The sequence below is a fragment of the Rosa chinensis genome, chromosome 6, assembly GCF_002994745.2.
Source record: "Rosa chinensis cultivar Old Blush chromosome 6, RchiOBHm-V2, whole genome shotgun sequence".
NCBI classification, from domain to species: Eukaryota; Viridiplantae; Streptophyta; class Magnoliopsida; order Rosales; family Rosaceae; genus Rosa; species Rosa chinensis.
In genome coordinates this window covers 60,154,969-60,165,404 of record NC_037093.1, presented here as the reverse complement: position 1 = coordinate 60,165,404, position 10,436 = coordinate 60,154,969, and the positions used below count along the sequence as shown (strand labels likewise).

The following is a 10,436-nucleotide window of genomic DNA, read 5'->3' as shown; positions in this document are numbered from 1 at the left end:
CCACCAATTAGAAAGATTGGAAAACAAACTGGATTATATCAAAGAACTTCCAAAAGTGGAAGAAGAAAAGCTGACAGTTGTCAGTAGAAAAGTCAATGAACAGCAAAAAACGCTGGATATCATGAAAAATATACTGAAGGACAAGAAAGTGCCTACAGTAAAAAAGAAAACTAATGGATTCAAACCGTTAGAAAAACCAGACACAAATCGTATTCCAAATATGATTTTTCTGGAACCATCTACTAGTCAGACTAGTATCCGGTATGAAAATCCGGAAAATAGAGAAATGAAGATGTTAAGGGCGCGTCCTGTATTGTTTCTTAAAACTGTTTTCTGTATTTGAAATCCTAAAATAGCCGTAATTTGCGTTCGGCGTGGTGGATTCCTAATACAATGAAAACTCTATCTTAAATACAAAATCAATTTTAGTCTATCTTTTCCAAAACAAGATATCAGCGTATCCTCTATTCTTTGAAAACAGAATCATGAATTTGTGAAAACACGGGATGCTGATTTTGCGAGAAAGAGAAGAGCGGGATACTGATTTAGCGACAAAGAGAAGAGCGGGAAGAATGAAGCGCCAGATTAGAGCGCCAATTTTTGGCTCAAAGACCCTATATATTCATCGATTCATTCTTCTCTGACAATCCAGATCTTAGCCGTCTTCATCTTCTTCAGGAAATAGAGCTTTGTTTGGACTCTACTTCACAAGGTATGGAGTATTCCCCTCTTCTGAATTTAGTTCAGTCTTCCTCTCGTTCTGAATTTCTTCCTCTCGTTCTAAATTTACTTCCATTAATCTTCCTCAGGAAACAGACCTTCGTTTGGATTCGATCTACTGCACAAGGTATGGAGCTTCCCCTCATTCTGAAGTTGCTTTCATTAATATATATCAATATACTATTTGTTATTTGGTTACTTAGCCTTGTTCATCTTCTTCAGGAAATAGAGCTTTGTTTGGACTCTACTTCACAAGGTATGGAGTCTTCCCCTCTTCTGAATTTAGTTCAGTCTTCCTCTCGTTCTGAATTTCTTCCTCTCGTTCTAAATTTACTTCCATTAATCTTCCTCAGGAAACAGACCTTTGTTTGGATTCTACTGCATAAGGTATGGAGTCTTCCCCTCATTCTGAAGTTGCTTTCATTAATATATATCAATATACTATTTGTTATTTGGTTACTGATGGGTATTAGTATTACAGCATCATCATACTTTTCAGTTTTTGCGTAGAGACGTATTAAGTTGTGCTCTATTTTGGTTAGTGTTCTGTTCCTTTCTGTTGATTATGTATTTGTTGACGTTAATATATGAATTAGGCATGACATGTGCATGGTTGGGAATATAATAGGCTTTAAATCATTAACCAATTTCCCAGTTGCAGAGCTATAGAGTTCATGAGGACATAATTAAGTTTGATTTTGCTAAGGTTTATTTGATATTAGCAGGATGAATTATTGTTGCTTGATGAGTGTTTCTCTTATAGGGACTGAGGTCAACTCAGTCTTAAGTTTGGCGTAGTATCATCATCAATTACGAGTTTACAATCTTTTCACAGGTGCTTTCTTTTTCTAGACCCAAGTTGTGTCAAACCTCAAATGGATATACTATTAGGAATTCCTCTTGCTGTAACCCCGGGTTCTGAGCTTGACATGAGTAGCTCATATGGTGAAACCCCAGCCCCACATCTGTTGCGTAGGCTTGAATTCGAATTTCTGTGTGCAATCTCTTTTCAATCCTCTTCATATCCACTGAAAATCTATAGAATGCCTCAATAAGTCTTTTCTTTCCCCAATATACTCCTCATCCGGGGAGTGCGCTGAGATGATGTCTGCCACTGCCATATACTTTGTTGCTTCGAGTAAACTTGGCAATGATGATAAAAAATATTTCTCTGGATCCTCAATGACAGTAGCGTACTCTAGTTCATGTTCTTGTGGCAGTAATCTCCGCATGTGTGGAGGGCGGGTTGGGACATATCCGCCATAAGGATACTGCCCATAGTTCAATGCAGCGTGGTATGTTGATGAGAGCCAAATGATGCTTTGGAACAAAACTAAGGATCTTCAATTTGTCTAATGTGTCACATAACTAAGGATCTTTTGTATTCTGTTCTATTTGTATCTTCTGATTTTAATCAAAGTTCTCTTGAAAAAAAAATGTATCTCTTTATGGTTTCTTGTGGTTTTAATAATTTCATTATAGTAGTTGATGTAAAATAGAACAAATGATTTCATGGTTTGCTATGTTGAGGCCGGCCTCTTCAATGCTGGTATATAAACTAAGTTAATGGTAAGATCCTATCAGACTTTGATGATTTAATGGTTCCTTGGTTTTAATGAAACTTAATGATTTCATTCAGTTTTTTCTTCAGATTATTTTGATATTGTGTGGTGCACTTCTTTGTGTTTATTTCTTCTTGTTTTAATGATTTCATTCTTGTTAGTTATTCTCTTTTTGGATCCATTGGCTTGAACATTTTAGGTTTACAATTCTGAGTAGGTTCAGTTGAACATGGATGAGTGCAGAAGAATTCTAACAATTATCCACCATTGCATTGCATTAAGTTACTGAAATATATGTATCTGTGTTATTTTCATCTCATTTTCATTCAAGGAATATGGCCTCTAATGAAATGGAAGTCGATGACAAAGCCGAATGGTCTGCTAAGAATGAAGGAAAATTCATTCGTATTTTGCATGAGCATGTGAAAAAAGGAGATATGCAAACATCCACTTTCAAAAAGAAAATTTGGATGGAAATAAGTGATGAGTTGTTTGCTGAAACTATGAAAAGATACAATGTGGCACAACTCAAGTCTAAGTTCAATAGACTACGCAAAAAACATCGTGAATTTTCTGATTTGATTGAGCATACCGGATTTGGATGGGACCCTATTGCAAACACTGTTACTGCATCAGAGGAAGTATGGGCTACTTATATTAAGGTATATTTAGTGTCAACCCAATTTTTGTTTACTGAGCTTTCAATATATAATTTTTTTGCTATATGTAATATGACATTTTTCATTACAGAGAGTACCGGGAGTGAAGCCCTATCGTAAGAAAGGCTTGGAACATTATGAAACTTTAGGGGAAATATTCAATACTACTACTGCAACGGGTCAACTACATTATGCCTCTAGCCAGCTCCCTCCCAATTCAGATGATGAGCGCGAGTTAGAGAATAAGTTTCTTAACAATGGAGTTCACATCAATCTTGATGAGGATTTCGATGTTAATAATCAAAATGAGATCAGAGGGAAAAGAAAAGCTGTGACAGAGGCTCCACCTTCAGAGCGTCGAACAAAAAAATGGGACAAAATGGAAGCCTACTTAGAAATTTGTGGTGAAGTGATGAAAGAAAAGCTACAACAAAGAAAAGAAAAAAATGTTGAAGAGAATAAGGAGAAGTACTCCATTGAAGAGTGTGTGCAAATTGTGGAAACATTGGGAGACATTGATCATGCCACATTTATTAAAATGATGGATAAACTTATAGTTGTTGAATGGAGGAGGCTTTTCCTTACCATGTCAAATGAAAGAAGGAGAGCTTGGCTAGCTAATCTCTAGAATTTCTACATTGTCTTGCTTGTTGCTTGTCTTAGTTGCATGAACTATCATTTTATTTCCTATTCATTTTTGTTACTTTGGTAAACTTTTGGTTCTTGTTTATGTTTATTTGATATCAAATAAATGATCGATGTTATTCATTGATTTTACATCTTTTGTGTTATATATTGGGATATTCTGAATTAACTATGTGTTTGAATCTTTTTCAGTAGGTACTAAAGATGATTATAGACATGGAAGATGGTGACTCTGATAGTTCTTCAGAACTAGATGAAATGGCACAACATATGATAATATGTATGAACATCTATGATTATTGGTCTTCATACATAGACAAGGTTCCTTGCCATACATCGATATTATCTGGAGCTGAATATGTGCAAGAGTTGCTGAATGGACATCCAGATAGAATTTATAACTCATTTCGCATGGATAAACATGTATTTCAAAGGTTGTGTTGCACGCTTGAGAGTTTAAATTTATTAAAAGATGATCGGCATGTAGGCATTCAAGAGGCCGTGGCTATTTTCTTATATATAGTATCTCATAGTGAGCGCATGAGAATGGCTGCTGAGCGCTTTCAACGGTCAAAAGATACTATTCATCGACAATTTAAGCGTGTGTTAGCAGCCTTGTGTAAGTTATCGCCACAGATCATACGTGCTCAAAGTCAAGGAGAAACACCTCCAGAAATTTTGAACAATCCAAAGTTTTATCCATATTTCGAGGTAAGGAATTATTATGAATGAATTTTTTTCTTTAAATTTCTCTCTAATATTTATTTATCATATGACAGAAATGTATTGGGGCAATTGATGGAACACATGTCGCTGCATGGGCCCCGGCTCAGAAACAAACTTCATATCGTGGTAGGAAGGTCCTTGTTACCCAAAATGTCATGTGTGCATGCTCCTTTGACATGATGTTCACCTTTGTTTACACTGGATGGGAAGGGACTGCGAATGATTCTAGGGTCTTTGCAGATGCAGTGACCAGGCCAGAGAATAAATTTCCATTTCCAAATGAAGGTATAAAACTACGTTACTTTTTTTTATTTCTTTCAAATTAAATGAAAAATACATATGCTTTACTTTGATTTTGACATGCACAAATTAATTATAAAAAAAAAAAACAGGATATTATTATGTGGTGGATGCTGGGTATACAAACATGCCAGGATTCTTAGCTCCTTATCGAGGTGAGAGGTATCATTTGCGTGATTACAGAGGACCTCGTCGTACACCAAGAGGCCCTAGGGAGTTGTTCAATTACAGACATTCTTCATTGCGAAATGTGATTGAGCGATGTTTTGGTGTACTGAAAGCACGTTTTCCAATTTTAAAATATATGCCTAATTATCCTCCAAGAAGACAACGACGTATCCCTATTGCATGTTGTGTTTTACACAATTTTATTCGGAAGGAGGCTCGTCGCGACAGATTGTTTGAAGCTTTTGATGTAGAAGATATGATTTTTGAAGAGGAAAACAGTACACCAGCGAACTTAGATATGTCACAAGAGAACCTTGCACAAATGACTAATGTTAGAAATGAAATTGCAGAAGACTTGTGGCAAAACTTTATCCCTCACCCTTAGAAGTTCGGTGATAGTAGATTTTTAATGCAATTTTTGTTCGGATGATATAATGATATGACAACTTTGTTTTGAAGATTTTGAGGAAATAATTTTAAATTTATCAGTTACATTTATTTCTTAAAATAAATTTGTCACATTTAAAATTTATATACCAAACGCGTTTTCTATTTTTCATTTTCAAAAAACTATTTTGAAATTTAGCCACCGAACGCATTTTCAAATCCAGAAAATACATAACTTAATTTCCCATTTTTGTTTTATAAAACAGTTTTAAAAAAATTGTTTTGCAAAACGTTACAGGACACACCCTAAGCATCTTTGGGAAAAAGAAGGGAGTACAGCTCCTAAATGCTGAAGAATTCGAATTCAACGAAATCGAACAAGAGGTAAAAAATTCCTCAATCCCGAAGTTAGATTTTAAACAAATCTACAAAAGGGGAAAGTTTGATTTAATGGATAGCCATTATTTTAAACTTCTGGAAATTACAACTCCAGCTACAGCAGGAGGAGAGACTGATCTTCTATTAATCACTCCTTCAGAAGTTGCTAGAGCTCAAGCAAAAAAATATCAATTTATGCATATTGGAGCAGTCCAAGTAGGCATAAATCTGCTTGCACGTGAAGGCATAAACTGTTCGGTCCTATGTGTCCTACAGGACAACAGGTTAATAGACTTCCAAGCTAGTCTGTTGGGAACACTCGAAGCATCCTTATGCGACCAAGTAGCATATTTCAACTGCTTCCCCAACTTCACCACCAGCTTGAAAGATGCAGCTCATTGTCTCAGACTGAGAGTCAAGACAGATGGTATATCTATGAAAGAAGATATGCAAGAACTTGCTATAGTATATAGAATATACTATAAATTGATGAGTACTACAGTAGCCCCTAAGACAAGGATAACAAATATCCCAGGTCTTACTACTGGATTCCTCACCAATCAGAAGAACCATTCACAACAAATCCACAAAGTTACTTGGAATGAAGTAACTTTTCCTCTTGAATGGAAATTATCCGGTCCAAAGAAGCAGCCGGAAAGAGCAAAAGCAAAGATCTACGAGAGTAGAAAGACTGGAGAAATTAGTCTTAATTTTGACAATCACAGAAGAAGTGATGTCAGTCCTGAGAATCTCAGGATAAACAAGAACAATCTTCTAAGAAGAAGCTACAGCACTAGAGAAGCTAGTGTCAGTAGTATAAAGCCCACTATTGAAGAGCCAATTTCTGAAGAAGAATTGGAAGCTGATCTGAACAGACCAGTCCATATGTTTAGAACTAAGAAGCTCTATGATCTTTATGAAGAAGCTGGGAATTGCGAAAATCCTGAACGATTAGAAAAACTAATCGAAGAAATGAAAGAATACAAATTCAGAAAGACAAGAAAAGTCTTTCCTTATCAAGATATTGAAATGGAAGAAGGAGAAAGCTCCAGAACTTTCATTAGCAGAGAAAAAAAAGAAATAAAACTCCCATTTCAGAAAGCCCCCACGGGTAAAAAAGGAGAAAGAAATTCTCAAAAATTTGTCCCAGAGGACAATCTGCCTAGAGTTCCGATCACGAACTATGGCATATGGTTAAATCTAGACAAGAGTCTAGACAAAAGAAAAACCATTGACCAATGGGTAGATAGCCTGATGATGGCTTCTGCACTCACCCTTGGCAAATTTGAAGCACCAGATCTGCAGGTGTACTATGAAACTACTCTCACTGGAGTAGCAAAAAAGTACTACCTATCTTTCAAAGAAACTGCCAGAGGAAAAGACTGGCTGGAAGAAATCAAAAATTCAAAATCTCCGTATGATTTTGCAGTACCACTGTATGATCAGTTCTGTGGAGATCTTTCAAATCTGAGTGAAAAAGCCAAAGAAACGGCAAAATCGAATATCTATGCTCTTAAAATCTGTGACATGAGATATTTCGAAGAATACTTGAATGAGTTTCAAGAGTACTACTGTACAATTGGTGAACTAGAAAATACTGATCTAGTTAATCTGTTGCACAGAAAACTCCCTGAACCATGGAGAACAGCTGTGAGAGAAAGCATAGCTGAAAAACCAATTGAAAGATTTTCAGTCGGAGGGATTGCCGACAGAATCCGGCAATTACTGAAAGAGCAATGCAAAGCCAATCTTAGAGCTAAGATGGCCAAGAAACAACTCAAAGGAGTTGAAAATTTCTGTTATGGAATATTAGATATGCCCACAAACTGGGGATGCCATGACTCCAAATTCCACAGAAAGAAGAAAAAAGAAAAATATTACTCTAAAAAATTTAAAAAGAGTAATCAGAAGAAGAATTGGAAATTCAAGAGAAGTTCCAATTACAAAAAGCAACAGGATGAAGATCCTAAAAAGAAATTCTTCAAAAAGAAGAATACTCATCAGCATAAACAGCCTAGCAAGAAAGCTTGCAGATGTTGGTTGTGTAAAGCTGAAGGACACTATGCAAATGAATGTCCGGAAAAGGGTAAAAGATCTACTAAGGCTCTCTTTGAAGAATATGAGCAAATAGTAGAGGTAGCAAACATGAAAGGCTACGAAATAGCCTATTCTGATGATGAAGATGACGACAGGTCAGTCTACTCTGCCTGGTCTGGAGAAGAAGAAAGTTCAGCAGAAGAGTCTGAGATTGATTCTGAAGTAGAGTACTTCGAATCTAGACAACTGAATGTTTTGAGAATAAAAAACTGGGAAGAAAGCAAGACAGAATCCTTCATGTCTTCTTATCAGGTGAACCCTGGTACATTCGTTTGTGACTACTGCTTTTGTCACGAAAAGAATGGTCTCCCAATGTTTTGTGAAGAGTCTAAGAAGACTTATCACAAAGAATGCTTCATAGCTGAAGCGAGAAGAAAAACCAAGAATGGTCTTGTCAGCCAATTGGTTAAGCAAGAATATGAAGAGTATTTTGCCGAGCAAAAGGCAAAAGAAATTGAAACTCTTTTCCAGGAAACCATGGAACCGTCTTCCTCGAAAAAGGAAGAAATCGTCGATAAAGAAAAAGTCGATGAAGATATTGAACTGGTTGAAATACCAGAAAATGTAGAACTGGTAAAACCACCAGAAACGGTACATCTCTTAGAAAGACAAGAGGCTACTGACACATGGGATCTACTTGGCCAACCTTCTGGCAAGTATGATTATAAAGTCAGATATGATCCTCCGTCCTGGTTCAGTGATCCAGACATCAAAGAGATAATTCCTACAAACTGGGATGATAGTGAAGATAAATCACCCATGCAAGAAAATGTTTCAGAAGAATGTAAACCATTCATTCCAAAAGAGCAAGCTCAAGAAAATGAGCCTCACCAATCGAAAGTCGTCTCTACAAGTAGATACAGCAACTACATAGAGATCGGACTCAAATTCCCTGATCACAGGAAATATCATCTACATGCCTTTGTAGATAATGGATCAGGTTTTACTGTTGCAAAGAGATTTGCAATTCCAGATGAACTCTGGAAAGAAGATAAGAAAAAGTCTGCTACTGGTGTTACATTTGATGGAAGCCATCTCACCATGAAGAAAGTAGCAAAAAATGTTCATATCACCATTGGTGGAGGAACATTTATCATCCAGAATGTTTGGCAGTCAGAAGGCCAAGGATCTGATTTCCTGTTAGGAAATGATTTTATTCTCCAACAAAGATTTATTCAGGATGAAGAAGCGATAGGCTTCAGGAAAGGAGGACGGGTGTTCTGGGCAGACCGACTCACACATGCATTCAGTGTGGTAGGTCCCGGTTTTACTACTCACTATCAGAGATCGCAACAGAATAGTGGTGATCTTCCCCCCTACAAACCCAAATTCGAGCCCATACTCCAAATCAAACAACAAGAAGAATTGCTTGTTGAAGAATCTTCAGAAGAAGAAGAAGAAGAAGCCAGTGAAGATGAAGAAGCTAGTTTCATCCATGAACACAACCTCAAGCACTTTCAGAATAAGCTTGAGTCTCAGCAAATTCCCACTCTTGAAAAAATCAAGAAACTACTCGAGCAGAATGTGGATACAAATCCTCAAAAGTTTTGGGAAAAAGACCCAGTGGTCTGTGAATTGAAATTGCATGACATGAATGCTATCTGCCATGTCAAAGCCATTCCTCATTACAAAGAGGAAGATCAAAAGGAATTCAGAAAAGATATTGAAGATCTCCTGAACAAGAGATTGATTCAACCTTCCACTAGCCCTCATCATGCTCCAGCATTCTACGTGAGAAATCATGCAGAAACTCTAAGAGGAAAAGCTAGAATGGTGATTGACTACAGAGATGTCAACAAGAAGACTGTCAAAGATGGTTATCAAATTGCTCAAGTAAGAGTACTGATCAACCAGCTCAGAGGAGCCAAAGTCTTTTCGAAATTCGATGCAAAGTCGGGTTTCTGGCAAGTCAAGATGCATCCTGAGAGCATACCTCTCACTGCATTTGGAACACCACAAGGCCATTATGAATGGTTAGTAATGCCTTTTGGTCTAAAGCAAGCTCCCTCAATCTTCCAAAGAAAGATGGACAACATCTTCAAGCATGTGGCAGAGTTTTGCGTCGTCTACATAGATGACATCCTAGTCTTCTCCAAAAACAAAGAAGAACACATGAAACACCTCCATGAGGTAGTAAAGCTGATAGTTCAGCATGGAATCATCCTAGGTGAAAAGAAAATCTTCTTTATCCTTGATGAAGTTGATTTCCTAGGGATAAACATCAAAAATGGAGTAATAAAACTCCAACCTCATATTCTTGAAAAGATCTGGAAGTTCCCAGACAAAATTCCTGATGCTAAGAGTCTAGAGAGATTCCTTGGTGTCATAAATTATGGGAGAGATTTCATCCCTAAAATCTCAGGGTTAACAGCGATGTTATCTCCTAAGACAAGTTCCAAAAGAAAATGGAACTTCACAGAAGATGATGAAAAGATTGTGAAGCAGATAAAAAATCTCTGCAAAAACCTCCCTCCTCTCCAACAACCAGAAGAGAATGATGAAATTATCCTCCAGACAGATGCGAGCGATAATTACTGGTCCGGTGTTGTTCTGGCAAGAGCGCCTGGAACTAACATTGAAAAGATCTGCAAATTTTGTAGTGGCAAGTTCAGCCCTGCAGAACTGAATTATCCCACAGGGGAAAAAGAAATTTTGGCTGTCAAGAAAACGATTTTAAATTCACCAGCTTTTCTTGGAAAAACCTTTACTGTCCGCACCGATTGTGCCAGAGTAAAGAATTTCAAAAATTTTAAACTTGATAAAGCTGCTGATAGAGGAAGATTAGCAAACTGGC

The 10,436-nt window shown here is 37.0% G+C and overlaps 1 protein-coding gene across 1 annotated transcript; it reads left to right on the top strand.

Annotated features, from left to right (window-relative positions):
* The first annotated feature begins 3,802 nt into the window (after positions 1 to 3,802).
* Positions 3,803 to 5,165, top strand: LOC112171704. Its single transcript, XM_024308847.1, has 3 exons — positions 3,803 to 4,297; positions 4,366 to 4,597; positions 4,705 to 5,165. The coding sequence occupies exons 1-3, from the start codon at positions 3,803 to 3,805 to the stop codon at positions 5,163 to 5,165; spliced, it is 1,188 nt and encodes a 395-aa protein (XP_024164615.1).
* The last annotated feature ends 5,271 nt before the right edge of the window (positions 5,166 to 10,436 follow it).